We start from the raw sequence: 24,529 nt of genomic DNA, 5'->3' as shown, positions 1-24,529 counted from the left end.
GTAAAGTCGGGGGCTGCTTGCTGTAGTTTTCCTATTTTACAAAATTTCACCTTGATTTTTTTTGTTTTGTTTCTTTTTCGAAAGTGACAACAATTGGAGTAATATACAGTGTTCCCTCGCTACTTCGCGCTTCAGCTATCGCGGACTCAGAGCTTCGCGGATTTTTTTCGGGAAAAAAATAATAAAAAATTGAAAGAAATTAAGTTAAAATTTATAAATTACATCATTTTACAAGAGGTGGAAACAAAATATTCAATAAGAATTAGTAATTGCATCAAAAAAGGCCAAAGAAATGGTCAGTAACATGGTGAGAGTTCAGGAATCGCATTGATGACGTCATGGCTGTTTACAGGCGCATATTCACCGCCCAAAAAAACAATGTTCACAACTCCCAATAACGATGTTTCTTACGTGCAAAAAAACTGCAGAAGATCCTCCATCCTGACTACTATGATGTTTATGCTTGGTGGTGCTTTTGTGCACGTGTTATACGTTTCTTTAAGCATTTTTGAAGGGGCCTGCCTACTTCGCGGATACGCAGCTATTGCGGGGGGGTCCGGTCCCCATTAACCGCGATAAGCACGGGAACACTGTAAACCATCAAAAGAATTGAGATATTTTGACATTAGAAGCAATATGGCTGCCAAAATATCTTAAACTTCTGGTAACAAAAGGCTATTCATTATCACATGGCCTGATGATTCCCTCCCCCACTCCAAGACTGCTTTGAAGAGAACAGTGGGAAGCTTTCCACAATAAGGAACTTGGAACTGTAACAGACACAGTACTGTCTTACATCAAGTACTACATGGTTACGGCCACTGTGGTGAGGACAATCCAGGTGTACCCAAACCATACACCGTGGATGAACAGGACCATTGTTTGGGACCCATACCGCCCAGATCACAGCCTCTGGCAGACGCTACAGGTCTCATAAAACACTGAGCTAAGACCTAAGCAAGACTTATTACTACTACTTATACCTCTCAAAGGGCGGCCTGGAAGCCGAGAGGTTGGCGCATTGGCCTCACCAATCTGGAGTCGTGGGCTCCATCCCAGGTTGGTCCTCACTTTGTGGATTTTGCATGTTCTCCCAGATTTGCGTTGGTTTTCTCCCCCATCCCAAAAACATATATGAAAGGCTGCTTGAATAATATAGATTGCCCCTAGGTATGAGTGTGAGCGTGAATGGTTGTCCGTCTCACTGTGCCTGCGATTGGCTGGCCAAGTTCGGCTGTACCTCACCTGGTGGCCCCAATTAGCCGGGATAGATTCCTTGTGTGGCAGACTGGTTCAGAATGAATTAAAAGAATGGCCAAAATTTCACAAATCTACTACACACCCACCTTTTTTCGAACATTGCACCGGTGACACATCCATTCTCCTGGAGGAAGCATCTCTTCACTCAGTGGTGGGTCACTGTGAGTCGAACAAATCAGATAGTGAGTCAATTGTCAGTTTTTAAACAGAATATCAAACAGCAGTCTTTTATAAAATTAAACAGAAGTAAGCCTGTCCCAATACTGTGATCCTTCACCCCTTCATGGGTTCAACATTTGCGGCTTCAGTACAGTGCAATTTTTTCTCTTAAGTTTATAAAATAAAAATCATAAAAATGTCAAATTCCACACTGAAACTTGTAAGCGCAAGACAAGAGATGAGCAATGGCAGAAGTCTGGGAAAAGCTTCTTCTTTGCAACTGAAATGGGTGGTACGGAAGGCTGGATGTGTATCCAAAAGAAGAATGGCACGTTGAATAATACAAACAGCCGAGAAGGACGTCGTGCCTTTTCTTCGGATGACATTTCACATCGCGAACAGAAAGACTATGCTCGTTCAGCATTGCATTGATCTTGAATCGAAGTTGAAAATGCCTCTTAAATTCCCTGTGTTATGTCAAAATTCATGCTGAAAATTGCAGACGTAAGACAGATTGAAATTGGCAAAGGTCAGGGCAGTGAAACAGTACGTTGAGGAAGAGATCTCTCACATAATTCAAGAGAATACAGTCATACTTCTAGTTAGGAACATCTCTAGGTACAAAATTTTAAGGTTACTTAAGCAAATGAGTTCCTCTAGATATGAAAAAGAGCCCGGTTTCACAATTCCCCTCAAGATTAAAATCTGAAAAGTCTTTACGGATTATGCAATTGCCCATTTTGACGTTTGTTTGTTACACAACAGAAGCATTGCTAAAAGTCGTCGAAGCCGATCGTCTGTGGATAGTTTTTCCCCCCTAAAATTTCTGTCAACCAGCAATACAGAAGGGGAAGTATACGTATGCACCCGTATGCGCACTTACGCGCACGTACGCACACGCACGCATGCGTACGCGCGCGTGTGCGTGCGTATGTGCGCCTACGTGTGCGTGCGTACGTGCGCGTACATGTGCGTACGCGTGCGTATGCGTGCGTACGTGCGCATACGTGTGCATACGTATACTTCCCCTTCTGTATTGATCTTACGCACACGTACGGACGTACACTCACGCGCTCACGCGTACGCACACGCACGCACGCGCACGCACACGCGCACGCACGCACGCACACGCACGCACACGTACGCACGCGTACGCACGCGTACGCACGCACACGCACGCACACGCACGCACACGTACGCACACGTACGCACACGTACGCACACCTACGCACACGTACGCACACCTACGCACACCTACGCACACCTACGCACACCTACGCACACGCTGCCACTTAAACTTGATCACCGGGGTGAAACTGGAAATTCTCATGAGTAGTAAGACACTCTGCCTCCGAGGAACACAAAAATGAACCAGCATTATGATGAATTTGCACCATAGATAAGGTCCTGAAGCTAGCATGATGATAGGATGTCAACACACTCATAACCACTGATGACCACATGGTTGGAGCCCTTGAATTTGGCAATCGTATTGACAATGTCAAGACAACAACAAAAGCAATATTTGTACAAGAAAAATGCCTCTCTGGTGTGACAAAGAAGACTTGGACTAAAGTGTCGATAACTTGTTTTTTAACATATTTAGATATAATACTTTTGTCTTTCCATATAACTGTAACTGTAATAGTTAATAAATACCCTTGATAATTGTACTTGTATACTTGTATTTTTGTAAAGGCACGAAAACATGTAGTATTTCACAGGTGTGACATTGAGAGGAACATTTTATTGTAGAAATATAAACAAAATGTTCCTGATGAAATCTGTTTACTGGCAGCATAGTAAGTACAGGACTTGCGTCCGTACAACAGTTGAACAAACAGATACTTTACGAGACCAGTCACAGAGCTCTCTGGATTGAGGAAACAATGACAACTTACCAACATTGAAGGTGGAAGGCTGCAGGGCAGTGGTCACAGCATAACAAATCACCTCCTTCTCTACAACTATCACAAGTGTCGTGGTTTGTGGCCCTGCCGCTTCTCCGGGCGTCTCTCCCCATCTTCCGACTTCTCTTGTCGACTTCCTCAGACTTCGGGGGCGCCAGAAGAGTCTGAATTTGCTAGGGATGGGTTTGTGCACAGTCTGTCAGACTTCTCAACAAACTGCATACTTTACATCTCAGCAGTTTGCCTTTGGTTGTCATTCCATGACAAGATTGAAGATCGCTCGTTACCGTGGCTTCCTTAACCAGAATATTATACTAAACTGTCGGGGAAAAATACTAAATGGTCGGGGAATGCATTAGAATACACTGGGGTGCTAAGAATAGAAACAATGAATAATCATTACATGTGACGAGTGCATATAATTACAGTGTTTCTGTGTAAAGTGCATTTTAAGGCACTTACCTCCATTAAGCCCCCAGACGTATCCAAATCGTACACAATGGTTGGGGTCTCCATTTTGTCCCACATTCATCCAGAGCAAAATTGTCCGATTTAAAGGAAATCCGTCTTGCTACTGACAACACGCCAAAAAGTGCCGAGACAACAAGGTGCCTCAATGTATGTAAGAATAAATTGGACAACCTACTGCTGCCCAAGAGCCGCTAGAACTCGTTAGCCGGCTAATGGGCTAAAGACGACGTCAACCAGTCAAGGTTGCGGAGGTAGGGATTCGTTACCTTGTCGTCTGTACTTGACAACAATAACAAAAATAAACGGCAATCCCGTGTAAAAACACTGGATTGTTTGCGCAACTTTTAAGACGTAAAATGAATCCAATATGTCGTATCTTGTATACAAATAGGCCCGTTGTCTGCCCGAAAAGCGGCCTAGCTAGCCAGCCAGGATTGTTGTTTTTGCTCCTGCAAAAAATGAGACTGCTAAATCTGCAAATCTCCCTACTTCCATTGTAAACAGAGGACGTAGTTCCAAAACACAACTACCAAGAAAGCGAACAAGAGTCAAATTGTACGAATTTTAGAAGCGTTTTCAATATAGCCCACTTAAAGATGAGCAAAGATCTGAAATCTGATTACGTTATTGTTGTTAAAAGGACTGCATCTACACTGACTGCTAGCAACATCCTCTTCGCTTTGGCGCAATCGCGATTTGGAAGTGGCGCATGCGTAGTAAAGTAGATGCGCGATTGAAACGCTGTCACTAGTACAGTATTTGTACACCAGGAACTATTTCTACCTTGTATCACAAACCTCAACCGAACCCTCAACAAAAAAAATCGTCAAGGCTACATGATTTGCACGGCGCATGTGCAACAATGCGTCATTTCCCCTCTACCCGTGACGGCTGAGCAACAATGTGGTGGCTCATGCGCACAGCACAAACATGCATCAGAGCCCTAATTATGCCAATTTGAGGTCTTTCTGCTTCATCCTACCTTACTGTGTTAAATCACTCAACAATGATTTTTAAACTGCCACAGGGTTAGCTCTACCGCTCGTATATCGCACATTTTACACACCAATCCGTTGATAAAATATAGCATTTAAAAAAATTAATGATCAAGACTCACACCGATTCATAAGTTACAATTAAAATGGCATTGTGGGGTGTTCTTTTCTTTATGGTGAAAGATTTGGTGAGAGAAGTGTTAACAAAAATATAGGCAAGAGATCATTGAACCTTCCATGACCAGTTCTCTTTAGCCTCAAGAAAAGGCAATATTACCGTTCTGACTCCATTTCTTAAAGCTTTCACTGCCTCCACCCAAAGTGGACATTAACCTAAACATTTGTTGAAGTAAAGGATTATAAAAATATAACACCCCTCCTTTAACTGAAGGAACAGGATGTCCAGAACGGCCAGGAATGATCAAATTAGAAGAAACTTCACAACTGCCGGAAAACAGCTAAATTGTTTATACTCCGAACACCCAGAGCTGCCTCTGGCCCAAAATCGGCGGAATCGGCTCGAGCACCCCAGCACCTCTATTGAGGATAAAGCGGTTCAGAAAATGAGCTGAGCCGAGATGAGTCGCCATCAGATTTCTTTCCAAAAAGATGACACGGGAGCGTGGGAGAGACCAGTTCGGCAGGCGTCCCCGCCGGCCCTTGACGAGGCGTGGGAGTGGCCAGTCCGGCGGGTGTCCGCGCTGGTCCTTTAAGTGATGGCCGAGCGCCATAACCTTAACAGACCAGAATTTTTGAAAAGTTGTCGGGCACCTTACCCTGGCTGCTCGAAGGGCCCGGAGAGTCGGCGCCCCCGACCCTCTCGTCCAGGGGGGGGGGGGGGGGGCGAAACTCCTGCCTGAGCCTCCCGCCACGTGTTGGCCCATTATAGAAACGTCCGTTCGGCGAAACGTCCGTTCGGCGGAACGTCTGTTAGGCGAAATGTCCATTCGGCGAATCGCCCGGTCGCAATTTTATAGCTATAAAACCATTGCTGCAGCTCCAGCTGCAACACATAAAAAATAATTAGTAATAACCTCAAAAATTGAAATATTATTTAGCACAATTTTATTTACACCACTGTTGGGGATATTATGTATTACTATTATATATAAATGTGTAGTAAATCATTTCTTTGTTAAATCATTCTTCCTATTGACGAAGAGTGCTCGGGGTCATAAACAGTCAACTAGTCCTCTCACACAAGGACTGCTTATCCAAGGATTGTTTATCCGAACCCATCTAACCCAGTCTTGGGCACCGAGGACTGTTGATCTGGGTTTGCAGCAAAGGTCTCCGGCTAACAACAGATACGGTTATCTGCCACTTCCAGCAACACTCGCATAGTGTGCATACCTCGTGACGCACTTCTGGCTTCTTTATGTAATTGTTATATAATTGTTATGTCAAATGAAGGCGTGATTGTTTTAATCCAAATGAAATTTGTTTTTAGTTTCCTGTTTTGTTATTGGTAAAATACCTTGATTGTTATTATAGTTACAGATGTTGTTTTTGCTCACGCATGTTGAATTAATCAATAACCTTGTAATTGTTTTGATTTATGGCTTTAAAGCCGTACGGGAATTACTGTTCGAGGAGATACTTTGGAGATCAAAATGAAGGCTTGACGCTCTGATCTATCGACCCTTAAGGTTCTTATCAGTGATGCAATCTATTTAATTAAATGTCAATAATTAAATAAAATGTCTGCCTGCAGTGATTGATAATTATATCGGAAAGGTAATTATTAATGAACATATCAACCCCACACATTTTAACCAATAGGTGTAAATAAAATTATATTCTAGCAACTTTAAATTTCTAAGAGTGCAGAAGGGTGCAAGATTAAATATAAGAATACAATCCTTATTTCACATTTTCGTTGAACGGACGTTTGGTTGACGAACAATTCGTCGCCGGATTCGCCGCCGGACATTTCGTCAAACGGACAATTTGTTGCCGTATTCGCCGCTGGACATTTCATCAAACGGACAATTCGTCGCCGTATTCGCCGCCGGTCATTTCGTCAAACGGATTATTCGTCGCCGGATTCGCCGCCGGACATTTTGTTGAACGGACAAATCGTCTCCGGATTCGGTCTCCACTTGAGCGGCGCCATATTGGTTGCAGTAGCAAAAACGGATACAGACACAATAAAAATACATTGTAGAGTTAGATATAACTGGAACCACACACAGGAAATCTTCCACAAGGGAGGGGGGGGGGCAGACTTCTGCAGACTGAGTCCGAGTTTGACAATATGCGGAATCACTCTGCCAAGCTTATCTGCACAGTCCCTCAGTAGTCTGGAGCTGAAGAATCAACAGTAAGAGTACAACACTCTTGATACTCCCCTTGTGGCCTGTTAAGCGCCAACAGCTCTTCCATCTTATCAGGGAAGGATCTCACTTTCCCCATCATAATAGATTGAATCTGAAGCATCGCTTCTTCTCCCGGCACTTTTTTCCAGCTCCGGATTTCCAGCTCCGGATTTCCAGCTCCGGATTTCCAGCTCCGGATTTCCAGCGGCATCGAGGTGTTGCTCCTTCCGCGGCGTATTGTTCACAGCTGATTCCATGTGAATGGCAGCGGAAGCATGGCTGAGAGGTTTCCAAAAAGAACTAGCAGAAAGAAACCAAGCAAAAATAAAGTAGTAAAAACATTAAAGTAAAAAGTAAACTAAAAAAGAATGTATTAAAAAAGATTCAAATGTAATTTTAAAAAAGAGAAAGGCTGTAAAACACAAAAAACTAAATAAGAGTGAACAAAGCCGCTGCCACCGGCTGACGCTTGACGGCTCTATCTTGAAAAAAAAATGATGACAGGTGAATCAGAATACTCCCTTAATGCCTCCTGCTCAGCCTTGGACACCTGGTACAGCCTTGAGCTAGCCCAATGCGCCTGGCACTAGCTCTATAACACAATCGTACGGAAGGTGCAGATGAACTGCCCCACGCTAAACATTTGCCGGAGATTGTGGTATTCAGTCGGTACGTTTGCCAAACTGACCAAGTGTTAGGTTTGGGTCATTTTGTTTTTCCCCTCTGTATGCATGTTTGCCTTTTATCTTGTTTGTCCCCCCTCGCTTGCACTTCCCTCTTGTTTCCAGCTGCGCGTCATTAACAACTAGTTCCAGTCTTGTCTATTTAAACCTCACAGATTTCTTTGTTATTGCACGGACCGTCCGACATACGCTACTTTGTCTTTCCGTCAGGTTTGGTTTTGTTATTTGACGGCGAGTCATGCTATTTTTCTAAGACTCCCGCTTAAGTTATTAAAGTTTTGTTTTAGCATTCCATCGTCCTTACCTTCCCTTCACATGAGGCCACTCCACGTTTCCACGCCACGACGTCTCCAAAAACGTGACAGTACGGTTCAACCATCATGTACTCTGCGGGAAGTCGTTCGCCCCCTGAGTTGTCACCCCGCTTGCTAGCTCCACTCCCGGCCCCTGGATCTCTCTCATCGGCTAACCAACCACGCGTTCCCGTTTCAGTTAGCCACTGTTAGACGTAAAGTGTCATCATCTTACTTCCTAACTTAATTCCTAACTCTGTCTTATCCTGTCTAATAATGGAGCGTGTTCCGCATTGGAGGAGACAGACCAGGGTTTTGTACACAGATGATTTATTCCTGACAGCTGATTGGAATTCCATTGGACAGAAGAAAAAAAGGGGGAAGTTTGTTACAGATTATATAAATGTATAAGGACATCTAGAGGGTCATCACTTCAACACTTTCTCAGTTCTACCCATAATACTACACGCTGTTGTTTGTATTCACTCAAATAAAGAGACAATCTTCCACACTGTGCCCTGCTATCCGAAGTCAAACGGCAAAGCCGAGGCGGTTGTAAAGATAGTCAAATCGCTCTGTAAGCGGCCGAAAGCAGATGGGACAGACGGATGGGTGGCCATCCTCCCCTGGTGCAACGCGCCCACAGAGGACACAGGCAGTAACCCCGCCTTGCGATTAATGTCAAGGAGGCTCAAATCCAGTTCCAGACAGCTTACTGCAACCACATGTGGTGGTCGGAGTGACTGACTAGTTGGTGTGGAAACGGCGGATGGCGAAATCGACCTACGACAGATCCGCCAAAGACCTCCCAGAGCTAAATGTGGGAGAACAGATCAGAATGAATCCGTTCCCGGGTGACCGCATGGGGGATGGCCATTGGGCAAATGCATTCAGAAAGTTGGTCCTCGCTCATTCGTGGTGGATGTTCACAGCACTCTCTACAGGCGCAACCGCGTGAATCTACGAGTGGCAGAGCGCTCAGCAGAAATAAAGGGTCCGGGATGGTGAAGTCTGGAACGGACAGGTGACTAGGACATCAGCCCGGGCAGAGACTGGGGGTCAGGCCATGGGGAATCGCACCGTGCATAAAGCCCAAGCGCCCCAAGCAGTCTGGCTCCTCGCAGCCCGTCTACACCGGCACCATTAATGTCAAGAAGAAGCATAATACAAGAATAGTTTAAAGTTCCAGTACAGTAATCTAAAGAAAGGAAGATGTTACAGATTATAGTAATGTATAGCGGCATCCAGTGGGTCATCACTTTAACACGTTGTCAGTTCTAACCATCAAGCTATGCGCTGTTGTTGGTGTGTGCGTGTGTGCGTGTGTGTGTGAGTGTGTTTGTGTGTGCGTGCGTGCGTGTGTGTGTTTGTGTGTGTGTATGTGTGTCTCTGTCAGCTTAGAGACGAATATTTTCAGGCGTGTTGTTGTTTGAGTGGTCATTTCTGGAACAGTAAACTTACATTTGATGCTAATTAGTTTGTAATATTGGAATTGAGCGAAAGTGATCATATTTGATATTTTTCGAATTTTCTAAAGAAAGCGGGATCAAGTGCTTAGTGTTTTTCTTGAGCGTGCGGCTCAGGGCGATAAGCAATCAATTCCTCTGTGAATACAACCTAGAGAAGTGAATAGAAAAAAATGGTAAGTGGATAGAAAAAATGTTGGTAAGTGGATAGAAAACATTTTGGTAAGTGGATAGAAAATCTGTTGTCTGTGAATAGAAAATATGTTGTAAATGAATAGAAAATATGTTGTAAGTGGATAGAAAATATTTTGGTAAGTGAATAGAAGAGATCTTGTTAACTGAATAGAAAAGAATTTGGTAAGTGAATAGATCATATTTTGGTAAGTGGATAGAAAAGATTTTGGTAAGTGAATAGATCAGATTTTGGTAAGTGGATAGAAAAGATTTTGGTCAGTGAATAGAAATTATTTTGGTAAGTGAATAGAAAGGAATTTTCGTAAGTGCATAGAAAATATTTTGGTAAGTGAATAGAAAAGATTTTTGTAAGTGAATAGAAGGAATTTTCGTAAGTGCGTATAATATTTAGTGTGGGGGCATAAAGAGTGTAGCTAAAAAAAAAGGTTAGTGTGCGAAGAGTTGACTTGAGGGGCATGGAATGGAGCTAAAATATTTTGTGTGCAAAGAGTTTATTTGAGGTGTGTAGAGTGGAGTTAAAACATTGGCAAGCATCCCGGAAAGTGATGTGACTGTTGGGCAGGGCAACAGAGTATTCTTCTATAAATACAATACTCACAGCTCAAAGGTGACATTTCAAACATGATACCTCGCTGGGGAAGCGTTTGTAAACAGAGCAAAACATGAAGGAATTTATGACAGAAAGGCTGTTTATAAAAAGTTCAAAGCTCAAAGCAATAAGAGCACGCTTCCATTGTACATTTCAGAATAAGAGAAAAACATGGTCTGCAGGAATTGCAGGGTTCTGTGGTTAATGTCGCATTTTTCAGATTTTAGGCGAGAATATCTATCAAGTTACTGCAATCAGTTAAAAATTTTGATTGGTGAATGATTGGTTAATTTGTCTTCAAAATTGGGAACAAAACAAGATATTCGTCACTTTTGACCAATTCGTTGATTTCAAAAAGCTCTTAGAAGGTGATACTTGCATTGGGTTTCAAACTTATTTCAAGTGTGTCATACTCAGGTTGGTTTGCGGACCGCATTAACGTCAACTCGATTTTCATGTGGGCCAAATCATTTAAATAAAAAAAATTGGATGAAAAGAACTTGATCAAAAGCCCTAAATATTCAGTTTTTTTATAGACCTAAAACAGTGTTTATTTGAGGTTTTTCTTAGTGAGGGAAAACGTCTTTTAATCATTTGTTTTCCATTTCAAAAGAAACCCTGTCAGAACCAGTTTGGACATTTAAATAACGTGGAACAAAGGAAAGCATCCAAAACAGACGAGTTTTTCCACAAGAATGCATTTCATATTTCACAAAACCAAATCTTTTTATTTATGTTCAATACTAGAGTGAAATTAGAGAAAATATTTGTATTTATTTTTAGATTTTACAAGATACTTTTTGAACTGAGAAAAATGATTACAAACAATGGCAAATAGCGATTTAAAAAAGGAAAATCAGGAAACAGGATATATATCTATTATCTATCTTTGTTTGAATTTGAACCTAAAAGAGAAAGTTAGCACTCATGAGTTACGTTCTCGAGCTGCACAAAATGATGCAGCGGGCCAGATTTGACACCCGGGCCACCAATTTGACACCTGTGACCTATTTAATATTTTATGATAAAAATAGCTTTCGAGGGATAAAACTATTTATTAATGTTGGTTTTGAATGGGTGATTTATTAAAAAAAATACTTTAGTTAGTTGTTTAGAGAAAAAAATGTTGAAAAAATTGACAGAATTATGGCTTATTGCCAACAATTTGTGAGTCATTTTATCAAACACGAGCAGAGAGGCCCGGCTTCGCTGGTCCCACTTCCTTGTTTAGTACCAAAAGACAATTGTGGCGCTATTAAAAAAATCTCTTTTAAAAAATTGGTGTTTAACAAATAAAAGATTGAGTTTACACACTAAGTGAAGGGGAAGAAATGCAAACTCGTCTATTAGGATCCGACAGCCCTTTCTGGCCACCATGACAAAAATTCAACTCTTTACATTGCACGGTTTGGACGGCGAGAGAATATTTTCATACACACACTCAAACACACACACATACACACCCATCAGTGAAATAACGTATTGTAGATGACCGGCGAGATACGAAATGAGCACTCCTGTTTTTTGGTATAATTGGTGAAAAGTGACGACCCGGCTCTGGGTTCAAATCCAGGTCATGTCCATCTGTGTCGAGTTTGCATGTTCTGCGTGGGTTTCCGCCGGGTACTCCGGTTTCCTCCCATATTCCAAAAACATGCATGGCAGGCTGATTGGACAATCTAAATTTCCCCTAAGTTCGGGTATGAGTGTGCATGGTTGCCCGTCTTCTTGTACTCTGTGATTGGCTGGCCACCGATTCAGGGTATCCCCGCCTCTCGCCCGGAGTCAACTGGGATAGGCCCCTCGCGACCCTAATGAAGATAAAGCGGTTCAGAAAATGAGAAGAGTTAGGAGATTGAAGGGATAAACAATTCCATTACATCACAAGCATCTGATTGACCACTTCAAATTGTCCGCATGTGATTGGATGGTTCTCTTATGGTGGCCCGTGACTAGAAGCAGTGACAGTTGACTGGCAAGCCAGGGAGACACTGGACAACCTGAATTGATTGCAAGACAATTGCATGGCACAAGGAGATGACCATTCACAGTAACACTTAACTTTGGGGAATTTATTGTGTTCAAGCAGCCTACCTTGCATGTTTTTGGGATGTGAGAGGAAACCAGAGTGCTCGGAGAAAGCCCATGCAAGTCCGGGGAAAACATGTGAACTCTTCACAGTGAGGACCAACCTGGGATCGAACTCTCAAACTCAGAGCTGTGAGGCCGACGCCTACTAGAAATTGGTTATGATGATAAAACACTTTGGAATCGGATATGCCTGTGGTCTGAATGAATCCTAGTTGAATAATAAAGTACTTAAAAATAAAATAATAATCACCCAGAACATTAAACTTCCCTAAGTAAGGGAATGACCATTCATAAACGTATTGATGGGAAGATAGTCACAAAAGTGTGCCTGCTCCATTAACCCTCTGTATTCATGTGAATGATGAAATTTAATTTATATAGTCGCCTTTGAAATAAATTATAATGTCAAAGAGTAACCACAGTTCTCTCCTAGAGATTGGTTGAGGGGTTGTCATTCAACCTGTCGGGGGCAGCATTTAGAGTGAAAGTGCCTTGTCTGTCGGAAAGGAAGAGGAGGAAGAAGTGTATATATACATGTTTTGGACCTGTGAGTTGGTCAACTCAGTTAAACTGGAAACTGTAACTTGCGTGTTGCATTACAGAAGGGTATATTATCCACCATGTCGAAGGCTGAGGTTTACGACAACATCGTCATCGGAGCAGGAATCCAAGGGTCTTTCACTGCATATCATCTGGTTAAAAAGAAACAGAAAACTCTTCTTCTTGAACAGGTACGTTACATGTAAATGTATATCTTTGTAGTAGCTCGATGCCAGAAACACTATTTTTTCATGACTTAAGTTGCGATAGTTGTCCACCTTAACGTTTAAAATTCAGATTATTTAGATACGTATATGTATGTATATGTGCGTATGTGCGGTGGTTGGGTGGTTGGGTGGGTGCGTGCCTACGTGCGGTGGGTGCGTGCGTGCGGTGGGTGAGTACGTGCGTGGGTGGGTGCGTGCGTGGGTTGCGTGCGTGCAGACGCTATGTACAGACGATTTCCTACTTACGAGCATTCAATTTACGAACAAACGGTACATACGAACATGTCTGCAAATTGCGTTTATGTCGAAAAATGTTCGTATGTTTGATTTTGAATTGCGCACCTTTTTCCGAGTAGTGCTTCTTTCCGCCGCTAATACCGACGCCTGGGTCTGTGAGAGCTCAGCTTATCCAGCATCCACAGTAGAGATTGACTGTCAGAGCACACTGTGACGTCACCAGCTACGTTCGTGTTAGTTAGCCATTGCAGGGCTATCGTCAAGGCGGCCATGACGATGGCCCTGCAATGGCTAACTGACACGAACGTAGCTGGTGACATCACAGTGTGCTCTGACAGTCAATCCCAAATGACTGCCATTGCGAGCCACTCGGCCGACACCGGCGAAATCCGTCGTCTGCTGAGCCAGCGCACGGCTCGGATAGCCCTCCTGTGGACCCCAGGTCATTGCGGGTTGCCTGGGAATGAGATGGCAGATGCCCTAGCGAAGGAAGCCGCCTCCTCCAAGGTCGATGAGCCACGACCAATCTCCTTCGCCCCAGCTAAAGCAGCCATCAGATGACTGATTCGTGACAATCCACCAAGACCGGATCATCGCGCAGCGGTCGTCTACCCAAAATATAACTGGCGCCTAGACTGTGCACGCGTGAAAAACCGGAGCGACGCGGTTCTCATTGCCCGCCTCCGGTCGGGCCACCACCCAAGCCTGAGAGCCTACCATCACCTTCTCAACCCCACCCTCGACCCAACCTGCCCCCTCTGCCGGGAAGAGACGCAAGACCTTGAACATTGCCCCCGGCCTCTCTTCCCTCCGCCTCCAGATCTTCGGTGTCGCCTTGCCCCCCCTGCACGTGCTGGTAACTGAGCCGTCCAAGGTGCTAGCGCTAGCCAGGCGTACTCTATGTTAGGGCCACCTGGGCAACCAGCATCCACCTTCCTCTGCCCTGTTTGTTGCAGTGCAGAAGTTGCGGCAGCCCCGGGGCTGCGCCGGGGCTGCGCCGGGGCTGCGCCGGGGCTGCGCCGGGGCTGCGCCGGGGCTGCGCCGGGGCTGCGCCGGGGCTGCGCCGGGGCTGCGCCGGGGCTGCGCCGGGGCTGCGCCGGGGCTGCGCCGGGGCTGCGCCGGGGCTGCGCCGGGGCTGCGCCGGGGCTGCGCCGGGGCTGCGCCGGGGCTGCGCCGGGGCTGCGCCGGGGCTGCGCCGGGGCTGCGCCGGGGCTGCGCCGGGGCTGCGCCGGGGCTGCGCCGGGGCTGCGCCGGGGCTGCGCCGGGGCTGCGCCGGGGCTGCGCCGGGGCTGCGCCGGCGCATGTATGTATTGATAAATTAGGGAAAGGTAGAATAAACTCTAAACCCCAAAACCTGCCAAGTCTGTCTGGCTCCTCAACCACCGAAGCAGCAAATATGTTGCCATTGTATTTGATATGAGTTAATCCATATACTCAGCTCTGCTCCATGGTTCTCTTGTAAGGCAAAAATATGAACCAGGTCTATTTTCTCCTCCATTAATGTCCAGTTAGAACAATCACGTGGCAAAAGGGAATAGAACAGCAGCAATAACTTTATCTTTCAAAGTAAATGTTATTAAAAAAAAATGATGAATTTGATTTACTATATTTTATTGAAATTTACACAAATGAAAAGTTAACGGAATTCATTTTAAATAATTTTCATGTAATGTATATTTTTACATTATTAAAGCAAACTTTTTGTGTGTTTTTCTGTGAAATGTCTTCCGGCCTTCAAACACAAGACAACCCATTAGGACTATTTAATGTAAAATCACAGTGTATATATCCCAATTTTTAACGTAATTTAAAGGATCTGATTTCTGAATTCTGTGTGGGTTTTTCCCCCCTTTAGTTTGCTCTACCGCACACTCGAGGAAGCTCGCATGGTCAAACCCGTATTATCCGTAAGGCTTATGATCAAGACTTCTACACACACATGATGGATGAATGCTACAAACTTTGGGCTCAGCTGGAGAGAGAGGCCAGTGTCAAACTGTACAGGTAAGCAGCCATATGAACATTTCTAGAGGTTTTGACCTAAGAGAGTTGTGTTGAACTCAAGATGTTCTGTAATGATAGAGGAACTTGTCTGTTATAGTCTTCAATGTGTTCATTTTTCTTAGCAACCCAAATTAATTAACCATGAGCTGACAGATTCCATGGCTTCTGAATTTAGAAATGTTTACCTCATCTCATTTTCTGAACCGCTTTATCCTCACTAGGGTCACGGAGGGGGGGGGGGTGGCTTGAGCTTATCTCAGCTTACTTTGGGCAAAAGGCGGAGGACACCCTAAATCGGTGGCCACTTGATCGCAGGCCACAAGGAGACGGACAACCATGCACACTCACACCCATACATAGGGTCAATTTAGAGTGTCCAATCAGTCTACCATGCCTGTCTTTGGAATATGGGAGGGAACTGGAGTACCCAGAAAAAACCCACGCAGGCCCGGAGAGAACATGCAAACTCCACACAGGTGGGCCAACCTGGATTGGAACCCAGATCTCCTACTGTGAGGCCGATGCGCTAACCCCTCAGCCGCCCAATTTAGAAATGTTCACAGGTAGGTTCTTTCAAACTTCAAATTTCTCCACAAAAAGTAGGGGTTTGTGTTCATCTATGGCTGTCACAGTCAGGGCTTAGAGGGAGTTCATCCAGCATGTTTTCTGTCTTACTCATCCTACACACTCAAATAAAATACAGACGCTCCCCTACTTATGAACGAGTTACGTTCCGAGCGATTGTTCATAAGTTGAATTTGTTCGTTAGTTGATTCAGTGCTATATTTTGTATTATAATTTATGTTTAAGGCCTATATAAGTTTATAGGTTTAAATAAGTGCATTTGTATGTCTAAGGCTTGTATAAGTAACCAGCATTGGTTTGTACTGAAAAAAAAACATAACATTTAATAAAATGGAGAGAATACATACAGTACTGTATACAAACATTAAAAAGAGAGAGAGAGAGAGAGATTTACTATGCCGCTGCTGCTGATCCTCGACCCAAATGGTGAGAAGTTTCCCCATCTCTTCTATGACTTTTCCCTCTTCTTTTGCTAATGATCGTCGATTGCATCGGCACTGCACCTTTCACATGTTCCATTATACAATCTTTCTGTTTATAAATGGTACTGACGGTCGAACGATTCAAGTTGTATGCCTCTGCAACGCTCACCACTTTCTCACACGCATCAAGCTTCTTTATTATTGCCACTTTCGTTTTAAATGAAATGGCTTGCCTCTTCCTTGCACCTCCCTCACTAGAAGCCTTTTGCTTTTCATCAACCATATTGAATAATGGATGCACAAGTTATTTAATGATGAAAATGAAAAAGGTTCTTTGCACTGGAGATACGTTCATGCACTTACTCACTGCAACGAACTGGGCATAGGAAGGTGGATGTTGGGTGAGGTCTCACAACGCCAGGTGTCGGTTTTAGAAGGACTACTCGGGAAAAAGGCGCCCAATACAAAATCTAAACGCAATGCGCAGACATGTTCGTCTGTACCGTTGTTCATAACTCGAATGTTTGTAAGTAGGGGAGCGTCTGTAATCAGAATTATTATCATTTTTATTTCGGCTTGCCTTTCAACAAACCCTATCCACCGGCACACGTGAACTTTGTGTGCTGTTTGTCTGTTCTGTCATCTGCTTTCTCTTCAAACTGGAAAATTATGGAACTTACATGGTTCTTTTATGGTCGTGAGTGGAGGGGCCCAAAGAAGAAAAGAGTGACAAGTCTGCTGGTGACAATAAGTCCGGGGTGTTAAACCAATTCCACAGAGAGTCAAGAGGGTGCTGTCTTTTCTTTAATACAGTACAGCGCAGACATTTCAATCAATGAATTTTCTGATGAAACCGGCAACACCTGACTGCAATTACCTGATTACATTTGTAACAGAACAGATTGGAGGAGGTGTCGTCTTGATCGGGTGGAACTAAAACCTGCACCCACTTGTCCTTTCTGGAATCAGTTTGACACCTGTGCGAAGTCTTTATTAATTTGTACAAACTTGGCAAAGGTGACAGAGGCATGGATCAGTAAGTTCGAGAGCCATGAGGCCTGTAAAATAATTGGAGGAATACAGTAATCCCTCGATTATTGCGGCTTCACTTATCACAAATTCACTGTTTTGCGATTTTTTTTTTTCCTCCACTATTCATTTTATTTTTTTAAGTTTGCAACCAAAAGACATGAAAATTGCGGCCAAAATGGCCGAAGCCACGGTATCGCTTCCTCTTCTGCGCTGCAATGATTGGTTCTAACCATACCACAGAAGAAGAAAGCAAAAGTATAAATGCTTCTGCAAAAACGTGAGCCGCTCTTTCCTGTTCCCTCCGTGTAGCGTTTAGCATCACGTACGGAGAGTGAATTCCATCTTTCTTTCTTTGGATTTACAATTGCTACCGCTCCAAAGCATCCAAGACCACCCAAGGCTACATCTGATACGAAGAAAAAACAGAAGATGATAACGTTGGGTGTAAAAGTAAAGTTGTTCGAGAGCGGAGAAAAAGTATGCTAATGTCGCTGCCTTTATGGCATCAATGAATCTACCGTGCGGTGATGACAAAAGCTCTCCATAATAACAGCTTAATCCCAAACGCGAAGATGTACACCTTGCCGAAATGGGGCTGGCTAGATTATATAATCTTCAATCACTTTTTTTAATTTTATGGTACATGTGAAACATGAATTGTATACTTATATTTAATCTTGCACTCTTTTGCACTCTGATGTATTAAAAGTTACTAGAATAGAATATTATTTGCACCTATTGGTTAAAGTGTGCACTAGACCTTTTGGATTGGATTGGATAACTTTATTCATCCCGTAACTCCCGTACTCCATCTCCTTCATTTGTATTAACGCTTCCCATTTTTATGACTTGTCTTATCTCTATTGAAAACACAGTTGAAGTAGCTTTTCGGCGGGAAATAGCTTTGAGGAGCTTGGAGTGTAGTCACACTCTCCGGCATCTGAATTGTTGCATCCCCCGCCTCTGCAGACGCGTCCTTAAATTTCATTCCATCTGCCTCAGTGTGTGCTCCTGTGTTCGAGTTTATTGAAGTGTTGGCCAGTAGCCCCAACAGTACAATAATCAACCTGTTTTTTTTTTTTTTTTGGAGTACAAACATTTACCAGATTTTTTTTTACTATTTTAACTGTGAGTACAGCATTTAAACTATTTACACTTTTTTCATATATAGATTTCAATTGTGTGCATCTTTGTCCGTCTCCTCGTGGCCACCGGTCCAGGGTGGCCCCTGCCTGGGGCCCGGAGTCAGCCGTATGTACCGCAAAGTAGCGAGGGCCCACTGCACTTTACTTTGTACTGCGTTGCTCAACCCAGTACAAAGTAAAGTTTAAAAAGGCTCCTGGCACCACCGTTGGTCTAGTCCGTCTCCTGTTGAGAAGCACCATCTCCTTCTGTTAACCCAAATTCAATGCGTTTCCTCAAAGCATTTTTTATGTAGTCAGCCAGATTAGCCTCATCATCCAGCTCCAGTCGTAGTGAATAATGGCGATCTTAATGTTTTACCAAATAGGATTTTAATGTGTTGTCCGGTTGAACTCAATGTAGGTGCAGTGATTTCATAACAAAATATGGAATCTCTTGCCAATCCTGTCAATTATTTTGTTAACACAATTTGGTTGCCATTATAACTATAAATCAATTGTTCTTTGGAATTTCTATGTCATGCACTGATATACCGAGCATAGGTTGAGCATGCTCTGCAATTATTTCTGAAAACAACTTAAACCCATAAATTGTGTAGTGGCACGTACCAAGGCCACCATCACCCCTGTCACGTCGTATGACTTCCCATGACTCAATATAGCAGCTCACCCAAGTAAGTGGATGTACAAATTAGTTTTTTGTTTTTTCTCAGTGCTCCCAAATTCCCAAATTTTTCAGAGCAGGTTTGTAATAACTTTGCCGTATGGACAACGGCGCCAACTTGCATGCGTGTCGGAGGCTAGTTTATTGATACTCACAGACAGGCTTTTAAACTATCAACATTCGGGTTACTCGTAAAACGTAATGCCCATCAGGTGGCGATGGTTACGCCCACCGTTATTGTATCCATCTATTACACTCCTTCCCTTTAAACTATGAAGCCCTCCTTAAGAATTAACCCTTACTTCAAAAATTGTGACTAACTTATTACTGCTCACACCACCATTTGACCCAATATTTCCATCTTTGACATTTCCATCTCAGGAACTCTTTTTCACATTTTTGGTAGGAACCGGAACTCTTTGATTCCAGGAACATAGTTCCAACAACTGATTGATCACAAAGTCAGTCGCTTCGGCGGTGCTCTTACTCTTACTGGGTACCAGCCCCCAAACACCTCAGGGGACCTGACCGCTCGGTGGTCCGGTGTAACTGTTTTGTCACAGGCCACAGGTGAATGTATTATCGGTGTCTCTTTAGCCTCCATATGTTCCAAAGGTGTCTCTTTCGGTGAGTATGGGCTACCACCTACTGCTCCAGGTGTGCCTTTCCACTCCACATCTGCATGAACCACCACTGGGTATTTGTTCGTGACGTCCAGCTGCTCATCCGGAAACGGCAATGTCTCTGGTCTGGATGGTTGGTTGTACAGCAGGTAATCAATGTGGACTGTGCGTCGGCTCACTCCATTCCACACCATATAGGTGACTGGTCCGAGTCTTTTCTCCACTATTCCTCTTCTCCACCTCTCCTTTCCTCCACTGAAATTCCGTATCAGGACTGAGTTACCCTCAGACTGGTGTCTTAGCTTGGAGGTGGTCTTACCATGGTAGGTATTCTGCCTTTGTTGTTTCGCTTCCACCACCCAAGTGAGATCTGGCTTCAGTAAGCTGAACCTAGTCCTGATTTGACATTTTAGGAACAGTTCCGCTGGAGCACACCCCGTAACACTGTGTGGTCTACTCCTGTATGCTATCAGGAAGTTAGCCAGTGGGTGCGGCATCCAGAAAACATGTCACGTGCTCCAAACCTTGGAGGATCTGGTCCATCACATTCTGAAATATAGAAGGTGCACTGGGCACTCCGAATGGAAGTCTACGGTACACATAAAGTCCTTTGTGAGTATTTATCGTTGAATACTTTTCTGAGTCTTTTTCCAACTCCAGCTGTTGGTAAGCGTGGGACCAGTCCAATTTGATGGAAAGAGTGCCCCCAACTAGGGTGGCAAAAAGGTCTTCAACAGTAGGTAGTGGATAGGTCTCTTCTTCCACACTCTGATTCACTGTGACCTTATAGTCCCCGCAGATACGAATTGACTTGTCTGCTTTGGGCACTACCACTATGGGCACAGCCCACTGACTATGTTATGTCCTTGAGATAATTCCCGCTTTTTCTAGGCGATTCAACTCGTGCTCCACTGCATTCTTCAGTGCATACGGTACTGGGCTGGCCTTCCTAAAGATCAGTTTGGTATCTGGTTTTACTGTAATTTTGGCTTTAAAATCACGAATCGTGCCTAGCTCCTCAGAAAACACTGCCTCTACATCTGAATTGTCACATCCTCTCGCTGGTCTAACTGCGAAGATGCTTGCCCAGTCTAGTTTTCAATTTTTGAGCTAGTTTCGGCCAAGGAGGGCTGGTCTGTCACCTCTTACATCACCACTCTGATTCCCATATTCTACCTTCACAGTTACTTATCCCATCAAAGGAATGTTCTCCCCGGAAAAGGTCGCCAGCTGCACTTTACTTACTTTTAATGGTCGAGGCGAGAGATGCCTCCCATATATTCTTTCAGAAATTGTTACAGCAGCTCCTGTGTCGAGCTGCATTTCTAGAGGAGTTCCTTCTAATTTTAATAGTACTGTCATTTCCTTCTTCCACTTTCCATTTGTATTTGCATCGTACACGGCATTCAAGGGATATGACCCAACAAATTCATCATCAACATTTCCTGTTGTCTCACTTATATCTTCAGTTACATACCGTGTGTGTCCTTGCCTATATTTTGTTGTACACATCCTTGCCATGTGCCCTACCCTGGAACACTTGTAGCATGTCTCTGTTTTAAATCAGCATACTTCTACTTCGTGAAACCCCCCACATTGGTAACGGTTGGTAAGTTTCTGCTCTCTGTGGTCTGAAATTTCCATTTTTTTGTGGTTTTACCCTTCCATTTGCTGGTGGTGGTTGGTTGGTATTTCCACGCATCTTTGCTCGTTTTCTCCTTGCCGATCCTATTCATTGTGCCAGGTCCTTCCATTTTGCTGGCGAACTCCAATGTATTTCTTGTTCCTCTAGTTCTTCTCTTTCTAGGTACTTCAAAATGTGAGCCACTCATGATTTACGCAATTTCCGTTTAACTCTTCTTAATATGTTAAGAAAATCACATATTTCCAGTAGGTTATTTTCCATCAGGTTGTTCAATGTTCCTACCACCTTTTCGTGCAACTGTTCCATTTTGTTGACGATGTAGGAGTTCTGTTGACTGTACAGGCGTGAACTCTGAACTGGCACGTCTTTACTGTCCCTCTGATGATCTCAGTTTTTCTCAGATGACAAGTACTCAACTGCCAACTTCCAGTTCTTCTTATACAGCAACATCTCTTCTGATTTCCATTTGCCTGGTTTGTAGTGTTTTGGGGGATTTAGCTAGCTCAGAATTCAGTGAGCAGGTCATGGACACTGGTCATCTGAACAGAAATCCCAGCAGTGCCTCCAAATTTTGCACCCTGCATTTTCATCTTGAAACACAGGGAGAAATAATCACAACAGTGATTAGTTGCTTCTTCAATCCAACTTTTACTGTAATGAGGAAAAATCTCCCGTGCCTCTAGCTATGTGCAATAAGGCATCAATAATTGAATACCGATACACACTTTAACATGTCACACTTGCTATTTGGATTAAGTCATCAATAATCGAACACCGATAAACGCCCAATCCAAAACAAGTTGTACATCCCCAACATGCAATCGTTAATAACTAAAACACTTTAGCATGTCACTCTCTCCCCCGCGAAACAAATGTCATCTCGACATCAGTACATATCAAATATTTCTCCACTTGTTGGTTGTTATTCTGAACAGTTTTGCGAACTCGTCACTTCACATGCTCTTCTGCGAGCTGATACTCATGAAAACTCCAGACGGCAAGGTATTAAATATCTTCTGTTTCAGTGGCTGTGTAAATGACATGTTTTCCTTTATCAATAACTTCCAGCTACTACACTAAAGCGACTGTTGGGCATCATCCTTCTCACTGTAGTGCGTATGTTTGTCGGACTGCATGCTGTTGTGAATATGGACAGATCTGAGCTCTTCCACAGTCTGTAGAAGACTTCAGTTTTAACAGTCAACTACGGATCTGCTCACTCACCTCCTCACTTCGAGTCTGCCGCCCCTGAAAGTTGTCCTTAGCTTTAGATAGTTCTATTTCCTATCCTAGGTGCTGAGACGCCTCCATGCTCCTCCTCCTGAGCTAAACAGAAAGGCAAGTTTTCATCCTGCAGCTCCTCAATGCATTTACGATCTGCATCCCTTCCTTGTTCCATATCGTAGATTCAGTCCTTCAGCAGCAGGCTGTGCTTTTCAAGCTGGTGGATTTGGTCTGAGCGTGCCGTCCAGCCTGCCAATTGATCCTCAAGCACCTCTTTGGTTTACTGCAGTATTCTGTTATCCTCTTTGAGATCCTCCACTTTGGCCTTGTAAAACTCCATCTTATCCCATCGTTAATAACTTAAACACTTAAGCATGTCACACTAGCCCTTGCTACTTCAACATAACATTGTTAGGGACGCCTACCTACCACCCTGGTCACAACCTGATCCAGCTGCTGCACTTTGGCAGACACTAAAGGTCTCATAAAACACGGACAATTTGACTTGGGGACAGTTTTTTTTCCCGAAGCCATCTGGGCTCGGAACTTGTATTAGCACGACACACAATCCCTTCTGTGCAATAACAATAACATGTGCGACCTCTTAGATTGTGCAATATTTTAGAATGACTTTGCCCGGACGTGACTTTTTATTTTACTTATTTATGTTTTTACTGAGAAACACGCACTTTTTGGGGTAGCACCTCTAATTTCGTTAAATGCAGCTGTTGTATAATGACAATAAAGGCTTTTGATTTCCCCACTAAACTTCAGGTTAATGTCAACTTTTGCCTGCTCGGAGAGGATTTCAAATCAATCAGATTTCAAGAAGGTTTAATTTCTTGCAATAAAACATGCTTGTGTGAGAATTGTCTGTGTCTTTAGTGTGTCCGTCTCTCTTCCAAAAAGCATCCAAAACAGAAAATGAGCATGCCGCACTGTGGGTACAAAGTCGAAAAAGAACCAACTGTTAAGACTAGCTTGTTATTGTTTTTCCATTGCTTTCTCCCTATTCTGATGTTCGTTTCCCCTACTCTTGTTTGTCCCTCCTGTCTTGCCCGTTGAGCTCGCGCAGCTGCGCGTGATTCAGAATTAGTTCCTGTTGTGTCTATTTAAACCCTACTGATTATTATGTGATTTGATTCCTAAATCTTTGTTATTTTCTAAGATCCTGCCTATGTTATTAAAGTTTTGGTATGAGCACTATTTCCCTCGTCCTGGCCTGAATCCCCACGTTTGCATCCTCCTATTCCTGGTAACCTTGCCTCGACGTCCCCCCAAAGACGTAACACCAACGCTAAAAGGGTCCACTGAAATATGACTACTATCTAAATTCGGTAGCCTTTTTGGGTCACCGTATTAAACAACATACAGCAATACCTTGACATACAAGTGCCCCACTATACGAGAAATTTAAGCTACCACTAAAATTCTGAGAAAATATTGTCCTTCAGGTACGAGACAAATTTTTAGATGCGACCATACGAAACAGCCAGGTGGCCGAGAAGCAAGAGGCTGCTATGATATCTTTCTCGGCACATCTTCATTGTCTACGAGCACTGCATGCACTGCACCTTGCATTTTTTCCATGTCTTCTTTTGCTTTAGTCAGTGCAGAATAAAGAGAAAAACAATGGGTCCAAAGCAAAAAGGTGAAATGAAGGGTAGTGCAAAGAAAATCCATATGACGACAATTGATATTATGCACGAATAATTGAAAAACATGAGAGTGGTGTAGATGTGACACAGCTGGCT

General features: G+C 43.6%; 2 protein-coding genes across 4 annotated transcripts in view; one reads left to right on the top strand and one right to left on the bottom strand.

The window, feature by feature from the left end:
* phf12b (PHD finger protein 12b) overlaps window positions 1-4,750 on the bottom strand; it is a 38,692-nt gene extending 33,942 nt beyond the window's left edge. Inside the window, exons 1-3 of one of the 3 annotated variants that reach the window (XM_077722653.1) lie at window positions 3,792-4,750; window positions 3,321-3,502; window positions 1,347-1,419 (exon numbers count right to left, since the gene is read on the bottom strand). In XM_077722653.1, the coding sequence (XP_077578779.1) occupies window positions 1,347-1,419; window positions 3,321-3,502; window positions 3,792-3,857 (321 nt within the window). In that variant the 5' untranslated portion in view covers window positions 3,858-4,750. The remainder of the gene's footprint in view (window positions 1-1,346; window positions 1,420-3,320; window positions 3,503-3,791) is intronic. The other 2 variants (XM_077722652.1, XM_077722650.1) reach the window with 2 other exon arrangements.
* An 8,153-nt stretch (window positions 4,751-12,903) lies between these two features.
* Window positions 12,904-24,529, top strand: part of pipox (pipecolic acid oxidase) — a 34,327-nt gene continuing 22,701 nt past the window's right edge. The window contains exons 1-2 of the mRNA XM_077722388.1: window positions 12,904-13,161; window positions 15,290-15,438. Coding sequence (XP_077578514.1) covers window positions 13,051-13,161; window positions 15,290-15,438 — 260 coding nt within the window. The 5' untranslated portion in view covers window positions 12,904-13,050. The remainder of the gene's footprint in view (window positions 13,162-15,289; window positions 15,439-24,529) is intronic.

This window comes from Stigmatopora nigra, chromosome 8 (assembly GCF_051989575.1).
Source record: "Stigmatopora nigra isolate UIUO_SnigA chromosome 8, RoL_Snig_1.1, whole genome shotgun sequence".
NCBI classification, from domain to species: domain Eukaryota; kingdom Metazoa; phylum Chordata; class Actinopteri; order Syngnathiformes; family Syngnathidae; genus Stigmatopora; species Stigmatopora nigra.
This window is presented reverse-complemented; position numbering and strand designations above follow the sequence as displayed.